This window comes from Dendrobates tinctorius, unplaced genomic scaffold (assembly GCF_039654945.1).
Source record: "Dendrobates tinctorius isolate UK_male_01 unplaced genomic scaffold, ASM3965494v1 ptg000075l, whole genome shotgun sequence".
In the NCBI taxonomy this organism is placed as follows: Eukaryota; Metazoa; Chordata; class Amphibia; order Anura; family Dendrobatidae; genus Dendrobates; species Dendrobates tinctorius.
This window is the reverse complement of record NW_027361743.1, coordinates 182,137-204,002: the sequence shown is the minus strand read 5'-3', so window position 1 is coordinate 204,002 and position 21,866 is coordinate 182,137. Positions and strand designations below refer to the sequence as shown.

The 21,866-nt window shown below is 48.9% G+C and overlaps 1 protein-coding gene across 1 annotated transcript in view; it reads left to right on the top strand.

Annotated features, from left to right (window-relative positions):
* The window catches only part of CFAP300 (cilia and flagella associated protein 300), a 112,058-nt gene that overhangs the window by 62,046 nt on the left and 28,146 nt on the right, over window positions 1-21,866 (top strand). Inside the window, exon 5 of the mRNA XM_073582934.1 lies at window positions 4,714-4,886. Within this exon, the coding sequence (XP_073439035.1) occupies window positions 4,714-4,886 (173 nt within the window). The remainder of the gene's footprint in view (window positions 1-4,713; window positions 4,887-21,866) is intronic.

Here is a 21,866-nt window from a genome sequence, read left to right as displayed (position 1 = left end):
TCAGTCAAGATCCGCCAATAATGTAAGTCTATGAGGGAAAAAACGGATCCGCCCCTTTTTTGGCGGATCCGCTTTTTAAAATAATTTGGCGGATTTTGACTGAAGTGTGAAGTGAACTGAAGTGTGACAGATGTGTGAAACAGGCCTTAACCCCATCCAATTTTAATGTGGATACCCTCAAATGAAAGCTGAAAGTCTGAACTTCAACTGCATCTGAATTGTTTTGTTTAAAATTCATTGTGGTAATGTCTAGAATCAAAATTAGAAAAATGTTGTCTCTGTCCAAATATATATGGTCCTAACTGTACTAGAATGCTGAACCTTTGGTCTCTTCTTCTTCTGTAGATCACTCTGCTCCTCATTCCCCCTCTGTAGACTTCAGTAGGCAGCTGTAATCTGATCCCTAAGTGGGCTGCAGTCCAGTTTGTTTTGGACAAGACAGACTTTAGCATTCTTTTTTTTTTAAAGTGGACTGTAAAGGCCCTTTTACATTTAGGCCTCTTTCACACATCAGTTTTTTGCCGTCAGGCGCGATCCGGCTTTTTTTTGTAAAACCAGATCCGGCAAAATGCAATGCCGGATCCAGTTTTTCCCCATTGACTTGCATTAGCGCCGGATCGCGCCGGATGGCATTGCGTTTCATCCGTTTTTTGCCGGATCCGGCTACTTGTCTCATTCCGGCATCTGGAAAAAACGGCTACTGTAACGTTTTTTATTTCCGGCGAAAAAGCCGGAAGCGCCGGATCCAACGCTTCCGGCTTTTTGCTACAATGAAAGTCTATGGGCGCCGGAATGCGCCGGATCCAGAAAAAGACGGATCCAGCCACCGGATCTGTTTTTTTAAGTCTGCGCATGCTCAGATCCAATTGGCCAGCCCCCAGGAAACAGATATAACCTGCTAGACGGATCCAGCAGAAAAACGGATCCGTTTCTACAGTTCTCCAAAATTTATGCCGGATCCGTTTTTTCTAAAAATAGCCGGATCCTGCCTGACGGCAAAAAACTGATGTGTGAAAGTAGCCTTAGCGATGCACCAGTGATCCGACCTGGTCAGGATCACTGGTGCATCGCTAAATGATCGCTTGTGAGCTTTCATACAGGAAGATCTCACAGCGATGCAGCAGCAACGCAGCGGACGATACTCACCTTTCACACCCAGCGATCCTGACGTCCTCCCGCCCGCGTCCACGCGTCGCTCGTCGTCACAGCAGGAAGCTGACGACGAGAAATGGAGCCGGACATTCTCGCGCGATCAGCGATGGACAGCGGGGGGAGCCGGTCGGAGGTAAGTATCACACATAGCGATATCGCTATAAAGTCACAAAACCGGTGACGTTTTAGCGATATTGCTAGCGATATCGCTTAGTGTAAAACCCCCTTAAGTCCAGGAGGAGAATAAAAGGGGGAGAAGTGGAGAAGGAAGCAGATTTTTCTGATATTAGAAACTTTGTAATGTATCTTTATTTACTTGTATTACTGATGTATGCAAAGTTTGATAAACCAAACGTGACCATCCCATTATGTTCAATTTGTTTTTATTAAGCAATAGTGAAAACACAAAAGAAAACCACAACATTCAACCAAATATACACTGTGTTCCAAATTATTATGCAAATTGGATTTAAGTGTCATAAAGATGTTATTTTTTGTTTTTCAAATAAACTCATAGATGGTATTGTGTATCAGGGCTCTTTGGATCACTGAAATCAATCTCAAACGCCTGTGATAATTAGTTTACCAGGTGAGCTCAATTAAAAGAAAACTACTTAAGAATGATGTTCCACATTATTAAGCAGGGCACAGGTTTCAAGGAATTTAGGAAATAAAAAGGATCTCTCTGCTGCTGAAAAGCATCAAATAGTGCAATGCCTTGGTCAAGAGATAAAAACATTAGATATTTCCCAAAAATTTAAACGTGATCATTGTAGTGTTAAGAGATTTGTGGTTGATTCTGAGCACAGACATGTTTGTGCTGATAAAGGCAGAATGAGGAAGGTTTCTGCCAGGCAAGTTCATTGGATTAAGAGAGCAGCTGCTAAAAAGCCATTACAAACCAGCAAACAGATATTTAAAGCTGCTGGTGCCTCTGGAGTCCCTTGAACCTCAAGGTGTAGCATCCTTCAAAGGCTTGCTGTGGTGCATAATCCTACTATTCGGCCACCCCTAAACAGTGTTCACAAGCAGAAATGGTTGCAGTGGGCCCAGACATACATGAAGACTAATTTTCAAACAGTCTTGTTTACTGATGAGTGTCAAGCAACCCTGGATGATCCAGATGGATGGAGTAGTGGATGGTTGGTGGATGGCCACTATGTCCCAACAAGGCTGCGACATCAGCAAGGAGGTGGAGGAGTCATGTTTTGGGCCGGAATCATGGGGAAACAGCTGGTAGGGCTCTTTAAGGTTCCTGAAGGTGTGAAAATGACCTCTGCAAAGTATATAGAGTTTCTGACTGACAGCTGTCTTCCATGGTATAAAAAGCAGAAACGTGCCTTCAGGAGCAAAATCCTCTTCATGCATGACAATGCACCATCTCATGCTGCAAAGAATACCTCTGAGTCATTGACTGCTATAGGCATAAAAGGAGATAAACTCATGGTGTGGCCACCATCTTCCCCTGACCTCAACCCTGTAGAGAACCTTTGGAGTATCATCAAGCAAAAGATCTATGAGGGTGGGAGGCAGCTCACATCAAAACAGAAGCTCTGGGAGGCTATTCCAACTTCATGCAAAGAAATCCAAGCAGAAACTCTCCAAAAACTCACAATTTCAATGGATGGAAGAATTGTGAAGGTGATATCACAGAAGGGTTCCTATGTTAACATGTAACTTGGCCTGTTAAGCTATTTAACTCCAAAATATCCTTTTTGTTCAGTGAATGTGACCTCCTAATGCTGCAAATTCCACAAATGAGCATTTTCAGTTCTTTAAAACAGATCAAATGTTTAGAAATTCTACTGTGCCTAATAATTTGGAACAGTGCAATTTGAGTTTTTATTCATTTTGGAGATTATACTGTTATCATTGGGAGGTTTCTTCAATAAAATTTGATGTATAATCTAACCAGTGATGACGTTTATTAGACTGACTGTCATTTGTACCGACTATTTAGGAAAATCAGAGAAAAATATCATTTGCATAATAATTTGGAACACAGTGTATTATGATCAAATAAGTCATGCAGGACTTAACATAGCGTGTACAGATAGCAGTATTCATGCGGAAATATAAACAGATCGCTCAACATTGCAGCCGCATAAAAAACAAAAAAAAGACCAAAATTTTCAGATCAGCAAATGAAAGGTCCAACATAGAGGTTAGAAAGAGAAAGAGGGAAAAAACATCTGGGAATCTATATGAGTAGGGAACAAGTAGAAAGAAGGAAGGGAAAAAAATTGAAGGAAATGAGGTGCCAATCTTGAGCTAAGCAGCACAGCACCGTCCCAGAATGGCTGGATTCCACTGCAGTCCCCCCATATATGGACCCGCATACATCTTGTTCTCATTGCTGGTATGTTGCCCGCATTCAGTTCTCTGCAGGCTCAGTACCCGTCCAAAGTCCTCTCTTGGTTTGACTATCTACATTTGCGATCTCTCATATCTTCTAGGGGTCTAAACCGCTTGTGCCACTTCACACCTTCCCTTTTGGAAAAATTACTCCACCCAAACGTGATTTCAGTTACCGTTTTTTTCGGATTAAAAGACGCACTTTTTTTTTCTTTCAAGTTTGGGGGAAAATGGGGGTGCGTCTTATAATGTGAATATACCTTACCAGCCGTGGTGGAGCAGAGTCCCAGGGTCGCTGCTGGAGGAGGAATGAGTGGCACGTTGCTGCAGGGGTGAAAATGGCTGTGGTGTGGGGGCTCCCCCGGCATTTTGTGAAAGACCGCATATCCATTACTGCGATGCGGTGGCCTCTGGGAAAATGGTCGCCGGGGGGGCGGCACATGCTCAGATTGAAAACTTTGCAACAAGATCTCATCCCAAGATCTCATTGCCGAGATCTCAATCTGAGCATGCGCCGCCTCGGCAGCCATCTTTCCAGAGGCCACTGCAATGCAGTAATGGATATGTGGGGGTTCCGGGCTTTCACAAAATGCCGGCAGAGTCACCCGCACCACAGAGCACCGCAGCCACTTTCACCCGCAGCGGCGAACATCGGAACACCCCCCTCATCCCAACCTGCGGCCTGCAGCAATGCGCCAATCTTGCCTCCAGCAGCAACCCTTGGGACCCCGCTCCACCGCAGCCACCACCCCCGGTAAGCAATAAGATGCATGGATTATAAGAAGCCCCACCATTTTATATTTAAAAAAAAAAAAGTTTTTTTATCCTATTTTTCTCCTCAAAATTTGGGGTGCGTCTTATAATCCGTAAAATACGGTATATACAACTACTTAATCAGTGAGGGATGAGGGAAGGGGGAATGGGCTATCAGCTGGCGTGGGAACGGGAACTTGGGAAATCGTGATCTCAGTCGGAGTGGGAGAAAGGATTTCTAGGTACTCATCAGCCACCAGTCGCTTGCCCTGCCCAGGAAAGAGCTATCAAATGATTACAAGGCGGTATCATTATCCCTCACAGTTGCAGCTATTTCTCCATCCGTTCCTGACACATGTTGGCGATGTGGAAGAGATAGAGGAGGTCATGTGACACATATATGGTGACCATTTAATTATGTCCACACGTTTAGTCTCAATATTTTTGTCTTAGGTCCTTCTTTTGGAAGGCTCTGACCACTATGAGATATTTAGCCCGTCTGACAGACAAGAGTTTCTTTTCCTTCTCTTCAAACATCTCTGCCTCGGAGGAGCCGTCTGCCAGTTTGAAGATACAATAGATCCGTATCTAGAAGTGACAAAATCCATATACAAGGAACTGCTGAGGTGAGACCGGATTTTTATTTATTTTTTTTTAAATGTATTTACTTTTTTTTTTATTGCATGATGTGAATTTTTTTTCTTGTAAAGTCTGTAGGTATAATGTTGGCTAGTAGTATAAAGGATTATATTAACCTCTCAGGCCGGGCAGAGTGTGAGCAGGCCGGCCCAAGTGATGCCCAGGGCGTAGGCAGGCCGGCCCAAGTGATGCCCAGGGCATTGGCAGGCCGGCCCAAGTGATGCCCAGGGCGTAGGCAGCCCGGCCCAAGTGATGCCCGGGGCGTAGGCATGCCAGCCCAAGTGATGCCCGGGGCATAGGCATGCCAGCCCAAGTGATACCTGGGGCGTGGGCAGGCCGGCCCAAGTGATGCCCGGGTTGTATGCATGCCAGCCCAAGTGATGCCCGGGGCATAGGCATGCCAGCCCAAGTGATGCCTGGGTTGTATGCATGCCAGCCCAAGTGATGCCCGGGGCGTAGGCATGCCAGCCCAAGTGATGCCCGTGTTGTATGCATGCCAGCCCAAGTGATGCCCAGGGCGTAGGTATGCCAGCCCAAGTGATGCCTGGGTTGTATGCATGCCAGCCCAAGTGATGCCCGGGGCGTAGGCATGCCAGCCCAAGTGATGCCCGTGTTGTATGCATGCCAGCCCAAGTGATGCCCGGGGCGTAGGCATGCCAGCCCAAGTGATGCCCGTGTTGTATGCATGCCAGCCCAAGTGATGCCCAGGGCGTAGGTATGCCAGCCCAAGTGATGCCTGGGTTGTATGCATGCCAGCCCAAGTGATGCCCGGGGCGTAGGCATGCCAGCCCAAGTGATGCCCGTGTTGTATGCATGCCAGCCCAAGTGATGCCCGGGGCATAGGCATGCCAGCCCAAGTGATGCCCGGGGCGTAGGCATGCCAGCCCAAGTGATGCCCGGGGCATAGGCATGCCAGCCCAAGTGATGCCCGGGGCATAGGCATGCCAGCCCAAGTGATGCCCGGGTTGTATGCATGGCAGCTCAAGTGATATCTTACAAGATTTGCTGACTTCATTAAGTGGCTTGTGCGTCCCAATGAATTTGGTGCCTTGTACTCTGTCAAGTCTGGTTTGCCACAAGGATGCTCTGTGCCCATCTTGATAAATCAGCCCCAATGTGTTTTTGATAGGATTTTGGAAAATGTAACAACGTGGCAAAAATCTGCAGCAAAACATTTGTGCGCAGCCCCGTCCTCGGCTCTGTGCGCAGCCCCCATTCGCGGCTCTGTGCGCAGCCCCCGTTCACGGCTCTGTGCTCAGCCCCCGTCCGCGGCTCTGTGTGCAGCCCCCGTCCTCGCCTCTGTGTGCAGCCCCCGTCCATGGATCTGTGCTCAGCCCCCGTCCGCGGCTCTGTGTGCAGCCCCCCGTCCTCGCCTCTGTGTGCAGCCCCCGTCCATGGATCTGTGCGCAGCCCCCGTCCGCGGCTCTGTGCGCAACCCCCTTCCTCGCCTTTGTGCACAGCCCCCGTCCTCGGCTCTGTGCGCAGCCCCCGTCCACGGCTCTGTGCGCAGCCCCCGTCCTCTGCTCTGTGCGCAGCCCCCGTCCACTGCTCTGTGCGCAGCCCCCGTCCACTGCTCTGTGCGCAGCCTCTGTGCGCAGCCCCCGTCCACGGCTCTGTGCGCAGCCCCCGTCCACGGCTCTGTGCGCAGCCACCGTCCACGGCTCTGTGCGCAGCCCCCGTCCACGGCTCCCCCGTCCTCGGCTCTGTACGCAGCCCCCGTCCACTGCTCTGTACGCAGCCACCGTCCACGGCTCTGTACGCAGCCACCGTCCGCGGCTCTGTGCGCAGCCCCCGTCCTCGGCTCTGTGCGCAGCCCCCGTCCTCGGCTCTATACGCAGCCCCCGTCCACGGCTCTATACGCAGCCCCCGTCCACGGCTCTGTGCGCAGCCCCCATCCACGGCTCTGTGCGCAGCCCCCGTCCACGGCTCTGTGCGCAGCCCCCGTCCGCGGCTCTGTGCGCAGCCCCCGTCCTCGGCTCTGTGCGCAGCCCCCCGTCCTCGGCTCTGTGCGCAGCCCCCCGTCCTCGGCTCTGTGCGCAGCCCCCCGTCCTCGGCTCTGTGCGCAGCCCCCCGTCCTCGGCTCTGTGCGCAGCCCCCCGTCCTCGGCTCTGTGCGCAGCCCCCCGTCCTCGGCTCTGTGCGCAGCCCCCCGTCCTCGGCTCTGTGCGCAGCCCCCGTCCGTGGCTCTGTACGCAGCCCCCGTCCGCGGCTCTATGCGCAGCCCCTTCCATGGGGTCCTCTAACACGTCTTTTGCGCGATCTGTGGGAGCACAAAAATTAAAATTGGCCTGGTCAGTAAGGGGTTACCAATAATATTAAAATATTTTTTTCTATTGAAAAAACTCTCTGTAATGTAGTATCCAAAAGGAAAAAAAATCTTAATTTTGCCAGCTCCCATTGTGAACTTTGCGCCCGTCCTGCGGCACATGCTTTCCATCCACACGTTACAGAATACGCAGGGGCTTTTTGTTAACAATCAACTTTGTAAGAAGGAGAAGTTTGCAGTTCACGAGAGCAATTTCCCCGCTGCCCTTTAATAAATCAGTACAACGGGAAACAGATGGGGACGAGGCAGAGGACGGCAGTCCTAAATGAGGACAATTTAGCTAATTAAAGCCCAAAACCGGCAAAAAAAATCCCCTGAATGGGGTCTTTGTGCGTCTGCTCCCGTGGCTCTCACAATCTCCATCATCTCTCCATACCTGGTGTTTCGCCATCATGTTTATTTTTCCGAATATCGTTTTTGGAAGCCGGTTAAGGCTGGAAATTATTTAGGTAAAGAAAACAATTTTGGCTTCTCCGCAGAGGAGAGCACCTCGTGGAGGTTACTATAGCAAACATGCCCTCCACGTGAACCCGAGTGGGGTAAGTTACCGAAATGCTGGAAATGGGAGCAGGAAAAAAAAAGTCAACATGGAGTCTCTGCTCACTTTCATCGTCCTTTCTCCAGGGGTTATTAAAGGAGGAAAAGGAAACAAGTCTTGTGTGTGCCCTATTATATCAGCGTGTCCTGGTACACATTCACACACAGACCCGCACATAATAGCTTCTATTCACATAGACATTTTCCCAGACTGGTGCAGCATCTGTGCTCCATAAGCCTCCCGAAAGTCCTCACTGTCCCCACCCTGGACCACCATACCCGCATCAGCTGAAGCTACTCTCACATTGGACAGGTCTAGCTCCCTCGTCATTAGTTCCGACAGGGCCGTGGCTAGGCAATCTAGAAAAATTCCTGTCGGTTTCACAATAATAATAATTAAAAAAAAAAAAAAAAAAAAGACAGATACACACTTGATCATCCGGTATCTATTCCTCTCAGCCTCCCTATACACCTGCATACTCCGTTTGGCTGAGCGTACACGCATCCTGAATGTAGAGAGGGAAGTAAGCCACTGCTACTCTTGAAGGAAAAATATTGTCCGTGACATTTGCCCTCTGTTAACTATTCAAGGCACTTCAGCACGTTAAAGGGAATTTATAGCCAGGTTTTTGCCATGACATTTGAGAGCAACATGATGTAGAGGCAGAGACCCTGATTCCGGCGATGTATCACTTGCTAGTCTGCTTGCTGTTATTGTGATACAATTCACTGTTTTCTCTACTTCATATCTAGCAGGGCTCAGAATGCAGAGCTGTGTATAACCTCGCCCACACCACTGATTGGTAGCTTTCAACAAAAAGCTACCAATCAGTGGTAGGGGCGTGGTTAGACCAGGAGGAAGGAGACCCCTAATCCTGTAATGATAATATGCAGAAAAAAAACCCACTGGTTTTATTGAAACAGCAAAACGCAGACTATTAAGTGACACACCGCTGGAATCACGTTCTCTGCCCCTACATCATGCTGCTCATAAGTTACATAGCAAAAACCTGATGACAGATTCCCTTTTAGCCGACGTCTGTCTAATGCATGGTGCAGCAACTTTACAAGTGGAGTTAAAACGACTCCCAGCATTTCCTGGCAACCACAGGCTGTTAAGGCATGATGGGAGTTTTGTTTTCACAAGAGTTGGTCTTCTGGGGGCTGCTGATCCTGGAGTGTAGAAACCTTTACATACACATAGAACTATAGATATGAGATGGACTAATAGGTGGATGGATGGTAGCTATGGGTAGATACAGATGAATGAATGGATACCATTGGATGAGTAGCTATGAATGGATTGGCATTGATATAGAAATATTAATGGATAGCTATGGATTTATAGAATCATAGAATCGTAGAGTTGGAAGGGACCTCCTGGGCCATCTGGTCCAACCCCCTGCTCAAAACAGAATTCGCTAAATCATCCCAGTCAGATGTCTGTCCAGCCTCTGTTTGAAGACTTCCATTGAAGGAGAACTCGCCACTTCTCGTGGCAGCCTGTTCCACTCATCGATCACTCTAACTGTCAAAAAGTTTTTTCTAATATCTAATCTGTGTCTCCTCCAATTCAGTTTCATCCCATTGCTTCTAGTCTTTCCTTGTGCAAATGAGAATAAAGTTGATCCTTCTACAATGTGACAGCCCTTTAGATATTTGTAGACAGCTATTAAGTCTCCTCTCAGTCTTCGCTTTTGCAAACTAAACAATCCCAAATCCTGCAACCTTTCCTCATAAGACAGGGTTTGCAGACCGGTCACCATTATGGTTGCTCTTTTCTGAACTTGCTCGTTTGTTGATGTCTTTTTAAAATGTGGTGCCCAAAACTGGACACAATATTCCAGATGAGGTCTGACCAAAGAGGAGTAGAGGGAAATAATGACTTCACGTGATCTAGACTGTATGCTTCTGTTAATATGTTAGCGTGGGTGGTCAGGAGCGGGAGCTCCGAGAGTGGACCCTCTGGACCGTGGCACCGAGGGACCCCGGGCGAGCTGCCAGGTGGAACCGACCCCTATACAGGGACCGTTAGGAGCAGGCCCAGGGGTTCGAGTACCACGGTAGCCGGTACCGAGAGGGGCGGCTCAGGATGGACCGGAGTAAGACTGAGACTGGAGTAGGACGGCAGGAGCACTGAAGACAGGACTGGAGTAGGACGGCAGGAACACAAGGCAGGACTGGAGTAGGACGGCAGGAACAGTGAAGGCAGGACTGGAGTAGGACGGCAGGAACAGTGAAGGCAGGACTGGAGTAGGACGGCAGAAACACAAGGCAGGACTGGAGTAGGACGACAGGAACACGGGTAGCAGGACTGAGAAGCTGCTGTGAGGAGCAGCCGAGACAGGAACTGCAGGAGCAGAGTGTGCACGATGGAGCGAGGCCAGAGTGTCAGGAAACACAACGATCAGGCGCCTCCCTCAGGGGGAAGCGGCCTGATATGGCCCCGTCTGGTCAGCCATTGGTCCAAATGTGCTTCCGGGTCAGGGCACAGCCGGAGCATAAGAAGCAGGAAGGAGGCGCGGCCTATGGCGCATAGCATGCAGGGAAGGCATCGGTCGCGGGTCTGTCTCAGGTGACCGCCGCGGCCGTCGGGTGGAGAGAGGCTGCGGCGTGGGAGCGGAGGGCGACTGCGGCGTGGGAGCGGAGGCCGGGTGAGTATGGCGGCGCGGTGTAACAGTACCCCCTCCCCTAAGCCGCCCCCCCCGGAGATTAACAAGAAACCTCTTGAGGATACGGGGAGCATTAATATTCTCCCGAGGCTCCCAGGATCTCTCCTCAGGACCAAAGCCCTTCCAATCAACGAGAAAGAAAGTCCTACCTCTAACCCTTTTCACAGCGAGGATGTCCTGCACTTCAAAAACGTCGTCGGCACCCACCGGCTGAGGACCAAGATCAAGCGAGGAATGGAAACGATTCAGCACCACAGGCTTCAGGAGAGAGACGTGAAAGGTGTTCGGGATCCGGAGCGAAGCAGGCAACCTCAATTTGTAGGCAACTTCGTTAATACGTCCCAGAATTTCAAACGGACCGATGTAGCGTGGACCCAACTTGTAGGAGGGCAGTTTTAGTCGGACGAATTTGGAGGAGAGCCAGACCTTGTCGCCAACACGATACGGAGGAGAATCCAACCTCTTTTTGTCTGCATAGTTCTTCATCTGATCAGCGGATCTCTTGAGTGATGTGTTGGTCTCAGCCCAAATCTTAGAAAATTCCGAGGACAAGGCATTGGCCGCGGGTACCTCAGAGGCAGGGGTTATCGGAAGAGGGACACCAGGATGTCTGCCAAAAACAATGAAAAACGGAGACTTGGCCGAAGACTCACCAGCATGGTTGTTATAAGCGAACTCTGCCCAGGGGAGTAAGCTGACCCAATCGTTCTGGTGGGCGTTAGAGAAGTGGCGTAAGTATCCCGTAAGCATCTGGTTGGTACGCTCTACTTGTCCGTTGGACTGTGGATGGTAGGCCGAGGAGAAGTCGAGGGAAACGTTCATAAGCTTACAAAGCGAACGCCAGAACTTGGAGGTAAACTGAACCCCTCGGTCAGACACAATGCGTCGAGGTAGTCCATGAAGCCTGAAGACTTGATGAATGAAGATCTCGGCCAGCTCCGGCGCTGAGGGAAGACCGGGCAGAGGGATGAAGTGAGCCATCTTGGAAAAACGATCCACCACCACCAGAATGACTGAGCAGCCCGCAGAGCAGGGTAGGTCGGTGATGAAATCCATGGCGATGTTCTCCCAAGGAACCGTAGGGACAGGCAACGGAAGCAACAAGCCAGACGGAGATCTCCGTGGTACCTTGTTCTTTGCACAGGATGGACAAGAAGCCACAAAATCGAGTACATCTTGGCGAAGTGAGGGCCACCAGTAGTGACGTTTGATAAGATCAAGGGTCTTCTTAGTTCCGGCACGGCCGGCCAGTTTGGAGGAGTGCCCCCATAGAAGAACCTTTTGCTTGAGATTCTCTGGCACAAGCATCTTGCCAGGCAGAGGAGTAAGCCAGTTCACTGGAGCCACGGTGATGATCCTAGTGGGATCAATGATATGTGACGGTTCCTCCGTGGATTCGTGTGGTTGGAAGACCCTGGACAGGGCGTCGGCTTTGGAATTCTTGCTGCCGGGACGGAATCGGAGCTCGAAATCAAATCGGGCAAAAAATAAAGACCATCTGGCCTGGCGAGGGTTTAGTCTCTGGGCAGACTGGAGATAGGCCAGATTCTTGTGGTCCGAGAAGATGACAAAAGGATGGACAGCTCCTTCCAGGAGGTGGCGCCATTCCTCCAAGGCCAACTTGATGGCCAAAAGTTCCCGGTCACCGATCGAGTAGTTACACTCGGATGGAGAAAAGGCCTTCGAGAAGAAGCCACAAGGGTGCAGGCGACCGGAGGCGGTTCTCTGGGACAGCACCGCCCCGGCACCAGTCGAGGAAGCGTCCACCTCGAGTACAAAAGGTCGATCGCTCTCAGGGCGATGCAGGACCGGAGCCGTGGAGAAAGCCCGTTTTAGGGACAGAAAGGCCTCCTCTGCCTCAGGAGACCAATCCTTGGAAGTAGACCCTTTACGGGTGAGCACAGAAATGGGTCTTGTGATCGCGGAGAAGTGGGAGACAAATTGCCGGTAATAGTTGGCGAACCCGAGGAATCGTTGTATCGCCTTTAATCCGACGGGGCGAGGCCATTTGAGGATGGCAGACAACTTCTCGGGATCCATCCTTAGACCAGCGTCGGAGATAATGTATCCCAGAAATGGCAGAGAGGTCTGTTCGAAGAGACATTTCTCGATCTTTGCATACAGACGGTTCTCCCGAAGACGCTGAAGCACCAGGCGGACACTCTTTCTGTGGGACGAGAGGTCCGGCGAGAAGACGAGGATGTCGTCTAAGTACACGACCACACAGGAGTACAAGAGATCCCGGAAGATCTCGTTGACGAACTCTTGAAAGACTGCAGGAGCATTGCAAAGACCGAAGGGCATGACCAGGTACTCGTAATGGCCATCTCGAGTGTTGAAAGCGGTCTTCCACTCGTCACCTGCACGGATACGGACCAGATTGTAGGCTCCTCTGAGGTCCAGCTTGGTAAAGACCCGAGCCCCTCTCAGACGGTCAAACAGTTCCGGAATGAGTGGAAGAGGGTACCTGTTCTTGATGGTAATCTCATTCACGCCCCTATAGTCAATGCATGGCCGTAGAGTCCCGTCCTTCTTTTTGACGAAGAAGAACCCGGCTCCCGCGGGCGAAGAGGATTTCCGTATAAAGCCTTTGGCGAGGTTCTCTCGGACGTACTCGGACATGGCGGTGGTCTCCACGGGAGACAGAGGGTAGATTCTGCCCCTTGGGGGGGTTGAACCAGAAACAAGTTCAATTGGGCAGTCAAACGGCCGGTGTGGAGGGAGGACCTCTGCTTCCTTCTTATCAAAAACATCGGCGTAGGAGCTGTAAGCTGGAGGAAGACCCGGGAGGTCTGGAGGTGACCGTGGAGCGGCCGCCAGGCGGACAGGAGTCAGACAGCGAGCTTGGCACGGGTGCCCCCAGCGGAGTATCTCCCCAGAAGACCAGTCGAGAACAGGCTGATGAGTCCTTAACCATGGAAGACCGAGTAGAATGGCGTGAGAGAGCTTAGGTAAAACGTAAAAGGCTATCTTCTCTCGATGTAAGGCTCCGATTTGCAATTCCACCTCTTCAGTGACCAAGGTGACGGTCACCTGTAGCGGTTTGCCATCCACGGTGGCAATCTGAATTGGGTTAGATAGAGTGACTACAGGAATTTGGTATTTGTCTACCTCTTCCGGCCGAATGAAGTTACCCGCTGAGCCCGAATCCACGTAGGCCACCTCGGAACCACGCCTCCCTCCTGAAACCAAAAGCACAGAAATCGTAAGGGGTTGAGAGGAATCATCATCATCACCTAGGAAGGCCTCTCTTACCTGACCTAGGTGGAGTCGTTTCCCTGTCTCTTAGGACAGGTGCGGATATAGTGTGACGAATGACCGCAATAGAGGCACAGACCTTGTGCCCGTCTCTCTCTCTGACGTAACTCGGCCAACCTGAGATGATCTATCTGCATGGGCTCACCCGAAGAGAGGGAAGAAGATCCGACTGAACGTGAGCTGGCCGACTGAGTGAAAGGAGGAACTGACCTGGAGGAGCGCCTGTCTCTCACTGACTCCCGAGCGCGCTCCAGGAAGCGCAGGTCAATGCGGGTAGCCAGCGAGATAAGGTCCTCTAAGGTGGACGGGGTATCTCGACCAGCGAGTTCATCCTTTATTTTACTAGAAAGACCGCGCCAGAATGCCCCCACCAAAGCTGCGTTATTCCAGCCGAGCTCAGAGGAAATAGTGCGAAAGCGAATAGCGTACTGTCCGACCGTGAGAGAGCCCTGGTGTAAGTTAAAGAGTGACTCAGTGAGAGAGGCTAACCGGCCCGGCTCATCGAAAACCTTACGAAACGTATCCAGGAAAACCGGGAGACTCGAAACGACCGGGTCGTCACGTTCCCAGAGCGGGTTTACCCAAGAAAGGGCCTCTCCCTCCAGATGGGACATGATGAAGGCCACTTTGGCCCGGTCCGAGGGATATTGCTGCAGCAGCCATTCAAAGTGGAGACTACACTGATTTAAGAACCCCCTACAGAGCTTGGGATCCCCGGTGAAACGAGGCGGCTTGGCGAGGCGGGGCGTCGGATGAGCAGCAGACGCAGGGGGAGGAGTCGGCACTGCAGCGGCAGCCTGGAGGGCCGACAAGCGACTATCAAAGGAGGCCATGTAGGACAAAATGTGGGTTTGAGTATCTTGCTGCTGGCCCAGCTCCTGTTGGAGACTGGCAAGCTGAGTGGCATTTCCAGGATCGGCCACCTGTAAGGCCGACAAACGGGTGTCCATCGACTTCATGATTGACATAATGCGCCCCTGATTCTCCCGTAGGAATAGCAACTCTTTCTGGGTAGCAGCCGTAGTACCGGCGGAGTCCATGGCCTGATTGTACTGTTAGCGTGGGTGGTCAGGAGCGGGAGCTCCGAGAGTGGACCCTCTGGACCGTGGCACCGAGGGACCCAGGGCGAGCTGCCAGGTGGAACCGACCCCTATACAGGGACCGTTAGGAGCAGGCCCAGGGGTTCGAGTACCACGGTAGCCGGTACCGAGAGGGGCGGCTCAGGATGGACCGGAGTAAGACTGAGACTGGAGTAGGACGGCAGGAGCACTGAAGACAGGACTGGAGTAGGACGGCAGGAACACAAGGCAGGACTGGAGTAGGACGGCAGGAACAGTGAAGGCAGGACTGGAGTAGGACGGCAGGAACACAAGGCAGGACTGGAGTAGGACGGCAGGAACAGTGAAGGCAGGACTGGAGTAGGACGGCAGGAACAGTGAAGGCAGGACTGGAGTAGGACGGCAGAAACACAAGGCAGGACTGGAGTAGGACGACAGGAACACGGGTAGCAGGACTGAGAAGCTGCTGTGAGGAGCAGCCGAGACAGGAACTGCAGGAGCAGAGTGTGCACGATGGAGCGAGGCCAGAGTGTCAGGAAACACAACAATCAGGCGCCTCCCTCAGGGGGAAGCGGCCTGATATGGCCCCGTCTGGTCAGCCATTGGTCCAAATGTGCTTCCGGGTCAGGGCACAGCCGGAGCATAAGAAGCAGGAAGGAGGCGCGGCCGCGGCCTATGGCGCATGCGCATAGCATGCAGGGAAGGCATCGGTCGCGGGTCTGTCTCAGGTGACCGCCGCGGCCGTCGGGTGGAGAGAGGCTGCGGCGTGGGAGCGGAGGGCGACTGCGGCGTGGGAGCGGAGGCCGGGTGAGTATGGCGGAGCGGTGTAACATAATACATCCTAGAATTGCATTTGCCTTTTTTGCTGCTGCATCACACTGTTGACTCATATTCAGTCTGTGATCTATTAGTATACCCAAGTCTTTTTCACATGTGCTGTTGCTTAGGCCTATTCCTCCCATTCTGTATATGCTTTTTTCATTTTTATTGCCCAGATGTAGTACTTTGCATTAACCATTCTGTTAGTTGCTGCCCACTTCTCCAGTTTATTTATATCTTTTTGAATCCTCTCTCTCTCTTCTCTAGTATTAGCTATCCCTCCTAGCTTTGTGTCATCAGCAAATTTAATCAGTTTACCCTCAATTCCTTCATCTAAATCGTTGATAAAGATGTTGAACAATACAGGGCCCAGGATAGAGCCCTGTGGTACCCCACTTGAGACATTCTTCCAACTGGATGTGCAGCCATTTACGACCACTCTTTGGGTCCGATCACTAAGCCAGTTATGAATCCACCTAACAGTTGCCTTGTCCATTCCATACTTAGTCATTTTTTCTATAAGGATTGTATGAGAGACTTTGTCAAATGCTTTGCTGAAGTCAAGATATACTATATCTACAGCATTTCCTTGATCCACCCAATCAGTGATTCCGTCATAGAAGGAAATTAAGTTAGTCTGACATGACTTATTAGTTACAAACCCATTCTGACTCTGTTTAATCACTTCATTCTTATCCAGGTACTGACATACATGTTGTTTAATAATTTGTTCAAAGATCTTTCCTGGTATAGAAGTCAGACTCACCGGCCTATAGTTGCCTGGGTCCACCTTCTTCCCCTTTTTGAAGATAGGAACAACATTTGCTGTTCTCCAGTCTTCTGGGACTTCTGTTCTCCAAGAATTTTCAAAGATTATGGAGAGGGGTTCAAAAATTTCTTCTGCTATCTCCTTCAGTACTCTGGGGTGTAATTCATCTGGACCTGGAGACTTGAATTCATTTAGGTTAGCTAAGTGTTTCCTCACTATCTTTCTGTTTATAGATATTCTGGATTCTTCTATTCCCTTAATAGGACAGTGAAGAACAGTTGATGTTACATTTACTTTCTGAGAGAAAACAGATGCAAAATAGGAATTTAAAAGTTCGGCCTTCTCAACATCCTGTCTTACCATTTCATCATTTTCATCCTGTAAAAATCCTATAGCATCTTTGAATTTTCTTTTACTTTTGACATATCCCCAAAATCCTTTATTATTGCTTTTGACATCTCTTGCAAGCCTCAATTCATTGTCAGCTTTAGTAATCTGATTTGTGCCCTGCAGGTTCTGCAGACAGCTTTTTATTTTCTTCTTTAGATATGCCTCCCTCTTTCCATTTTATAAACATTTTTTTCTTCCTTTTTAGCATGTGCTTAAGTTCTGTGTTCATCCATCCTGGCTTCCTTAAATGCTTCCTATTCTTCCCTCTTTTCGGAATTGTTAACAATTGTGCTTTGAGAATTTCATTTTTCAAGATTTCCCATCCTTCCTTGACATTTTTGTCTTTAAGGATATCCAGCCATTGGATCCCTCCAATTCTCTTTCTGAATCCCTTAAAATCTGCCTTTCTGAAATCTAACCTTGACGTCTGAGTCTTCACAGGTCTTCCTCCTCTAGTTATCCAAAATTCTAAAATAGCATGGTCGCTACCTCCTTGTTTATAAGGATTAGATCCAAGGTAGAAGTTCCCCTTGTTTTCTCTCCTACCTTTTGGAAGATAAAGTTGTCAGCAAGAGAGGATAAGAATTTCCTTGACCTGTTAGTTTTGCCTGAGAGAGAGTCCCAACAGATGTCTGGATAGTTGAAATCTTCCATGACAACTATGTCATATTTTTTGGAGAACTTGGCCATTTGATGGGAGCCCTCGCAGGCAGGGTCCTCTTTCCTTCTTTACCAGACTTGACTTTTATTGTTTAAGATTATTGTAATTGTTTTTATTTTTTATACCCCTTTTCACATGTAAAGCGCCATGGAGTAAATGGTGCTATAATAAGAAAAAAAAAAAATAATAATAATAATAGATTCAAATGGATTGGTATGTGGATAATTATGGATATATAGAAGATGGCTATGGATAGATACAGGTGGATGAATAGTTAGTAGCGATATATAGATACACATTAATGCATAGCAAGGGCTAGATTCAGGCGGGTATGTGAATAGCTATGGATAGATGATGGCTATAGATAAATACAGATGGACGGATAGGTACAAATGGATGGTAAAATGATAGTTACTTGTGGAGAAAATGCGATTCCGGCAGCTAAATACACTGCTCGAAAAAATAAATGGAACACTTAAACGCCAGAATATAACTCCAAGTAAATGAAACTTCTGTGAAATCAAACTGTCCACTTAGGAAGCAACACTGATTGACAATCAATTTCACATGCTGTTGTGCAAATGGAATAGACAACAGATAGAAATTATTGGCAATTATCAAGACACCTTCAATAAAGGTGTGGTTCTGCAGGTGGGGACCACAGACAACATCTCAGTACCAATGCTTGCTTTCTGGCTGATGTTTTGGTCACTTTTGAATGTTGGTTGTGCTTTCACACTCGTGGTAGCATGAGACGGACTCTACAACCCACACAAGTGGCTCAGGTAGTGCAGCTCATCCAAGATGGCACATCAGTGCGAGCTGTGGCAAGAAGGTTTGCTGTGTCTGTCAGCGTAGTGTCCAGAGGCTGGAGGCATTACCAGGAGACAGGCAAGTACACCAGGAGACGTGGAGGGGGCCGTAGAAGGGCAATAACCCAGCAGCAGGACCGCTACCTCAGCCACCGCCAGAGCCCTGAAAAATGACCTCCAGCAGGCCCCAAATGTGCATGTGTCTGCACAAATGGTTAGAAACCGACTCCATGAGGATGGCCCGACGTCCACAGATGGGGGTTGTGCTCACATCCCAACACCGTGCAGGACGCTTGGCATTTGCCACAGAACACCAGGATTGGCAAATTCGCCACTGGCGCCCTGTGCTCTTCACAGATGAAAGCAGGTTCACACTGAGCACATGTGACAGACGTGACAGAGTCTGGAGATGCCATGGAGAGCGATCTGCTGCCTGCAACATCCTTCAGCATGACCGGTTTGGCAGTGGGACAGTAATGGTGTGGGGTGGCATTTCTTTGGAGGGCTGCACAGCCCTCTTATGTGCTCGCCAGAGGTAGCCTGACTGCCATTAGGTACCGAGTTGAGATCCTCAGACCCCTTGTCAGACCATATGTTGGTGCGGTTGGCCCTGAGTTCCTCCTAATGCAGGACAAAGCCAGACCTCATGTAGCTGGAGTGTGTCAGCAGTTCCTGCAAGATGAAGGCATTGAAGCTATGGACTGGCCTGCCTGTTCCCCAGACCTGAATCCGATTGATCACATCTGGGACATCATGTCTCGCTCCATCCACCAACGTCACGTTGCACCACAGACAGTCCAAGAGTTGGCGGATGCTTTAGTTTAGGTCTGTGAGAAGATTCCTCAGGAGACCATCCGCTGACTCATCAGGAGCATGTCTAGGTGTCTTAGGGTGGTCATACAGGCACGTGGAGGCCACACACTCTACTGAGCATCATTTCCTTGTCTTGAGGCATTTCCACTCAAGTTGGATCAGTCTGTTATTTGATTTTCCACTTTGATTTTGGGTGTCAATCCAAATCCAGACCTCCATGGGATATTAATTTTGATTTACATTGATCAATTTTATGTTTTCTTGTACTCAACGCATGCCACAATGTAATGATTTACAGCTACGATATTTCATTCAGTAATATCTACGATGTGCTTTGTTAGTGTTCCCTTTATTTTTTTGAGCAATGTAGTAAAGGGTTCTTTACAGTTAGAGCAGTCAGATTGTGTAATGCCGACCACAAGAGATAGTAATGGCCGACACTGTATCCGCATTGGAAAATAGGCTGGATGATTTTCTCACAACAAATGGCATTGTTGGTTAGAAATAATCTAGCGATAGAGAATGTAGAACTGGTGGAGACAGGGTGAACTTGATGGACCTGTATCTTTTTCTAACCTATATAATTATATGACGGCTGTGGATATATCACGTAGCTCGGTACATGGTGACCTGGCAGCTCTACGAGTGCTTTCACACTGCATTCAGGCACCCGTTCAGTGGTCCCATCAAAGATTACGTCCAAACCCAACGCAAAACGGGATTCTGTTGTATGCACCGACGAGGCCAAAGAATGTAATGGTGCCGACAGAGCGAACGTGCGCTCTGCTGTACATCGTCTTCAGCCATGTATGCCTACTGGGGTGGACACTCGGATGTAGTAGATGGATAGATACAGTAGATGATGGATATGGATGATTATATGGTAGCTGTGGATAGGTATGGATGGATAGATGTTACATACCCATAAATGAATGAAGATAATGCTGGGATGACCACATGATCTCTTGGATGGTGGTCCCAAGCACCAGTTTCATCTCTACTACTCCATTGAATGTCGGTGGGACTGAAGGAGATGGCAGCGTGCAGCTTTTGGCTGGGTTCGCACATACAGACTATGGTGGGATGCATCAAGACTACTGTAATAAATTATGAAAGTCTTGATCCAGTCTTAATGAATGAATGGCGACAGTGAATATACTCTAGTCATGGACTGGAATACATTTCTGCTATCATTTACTCCACTCTTCTAGCATAATATATAGTGACTTTGTCAGGTCCACCCTTTTACTAACCCCCTACCACTGCCTCAGCTGGTGTAAAAATGGAAAAAGTCCCCCCCCCCCCATGGGTGCACAAAGCTTTGTTACTTTTACTCCAGTTTCTGGCTTAAATGCTGAAAAAGCTGACCCCATGACCCCCCATTAAACTGCTTGCTTTTTTTTTTTCTTCTTATATATTTATCCCAAATAGCTTTTCCACCAATTTCTGTAGATAAGGCGATAGTGCATTGCTATATAACGTAACTTTAACACACCGGCTCCGGCTCTGACATTACACTCCTTCCAGCAATGTGATGTTATCCGCCGTTTCCTCCTGACAGATTGCTTGTACACGTGTTGTTAGTGGGTGTGGGAAAGACACTAAATTGGCTTTCATAGCAAAAGAAAAAAAACAAAACTAGGGCAGATGCACCTGCCATTTCCTTTCGATTCAGTTATTATTGCTCGGTTACACGCCCTACACTAGAACCACATTGCTCTTGTTTACACACGATGCCATTCATTAAGTTTCAGAAGATCGCTGAGTACATCCTGTAGATTACCTTTTATACTGGACTGTGGGAAAAGCTGGCTGCACAAAGAACCATGTTGGGTGCAGCAGGCCAGTATCTCTTCACAGGGTCATCTAAGAGGTGTTGGGACCCATCTGGGACTTGATGCCGCCCAAGCACTATGAAGGCGGTCTGGATGGAGGTCTAGTACTTACCTTCCTAATAAGCTAGAAGTGGCCAATGATAGTTTGTAAACTTTCCCCATTAGAGAGTTTCATCAGCATTTGACCCTTGTGTTTGTCTCCCTACTACCTTTTTGTCTATAGTCTCTAATCTCCCCTTATACATGTGCTTCTCACTAAATTAGAATATCGTCAAAAAGTTAATTTATTTCAGTTCTTCAATACAAAAAGTGAAACTCCTATATTATATAGAGTCATAGAATCATAGAATCGTAGAGTTGGAAGGGACCTCCTGGGCCATCTGGTCCAACCCCCTGCTCAAAGCAGGTTTCGCTAAATCATCCCAGTCAGATGTCTGTCCAGCCTCTGTTTGAAGACTTCCATTGAAGGAGAACTCACCACTTCTCGTGGCAGCCTGTTCCACTCATTGATCACTCTAACTGTCAAAAAGTTTTTTCTAATATCTAATCTGTGTCTCCTCCCATTCAGTTTCATCCCATTGCTTCTAGTCTTTCCTTGTGCAAATGAGAATAAAGTTGATCCTTCTACAATGTGACAGGCCTTTAGATATTTGTAGACAGCTATTAAGTCTCCTCTCAGTCTTCTCTTTTGCAAACTAAACATTCCCAAATCCTGCAACCTTTCCTCATAAGACAGGGTTTGCAGACCGGTCACCATTCTGGTCGCTCTTTTCTGAACTTGCTCCAGTTTGTTGATGTCTTTTTTAAAATGTGGTGCCCAAAACTGGACACAATATTCCAGACGAGGTCTGACCAAAGAGGAGTAGAGGGAAATAATGACTTCACGTGATCTAGACTGTATGCTTCTGTTAATACATCCTAGAATTGCATTTGCCTTTTTTGCTGCTGCATCACACTGTTGACTCATATTCAGTCTGTGATCTATTAGTATACCCAAATCTTTTTCACATGTGCTGTC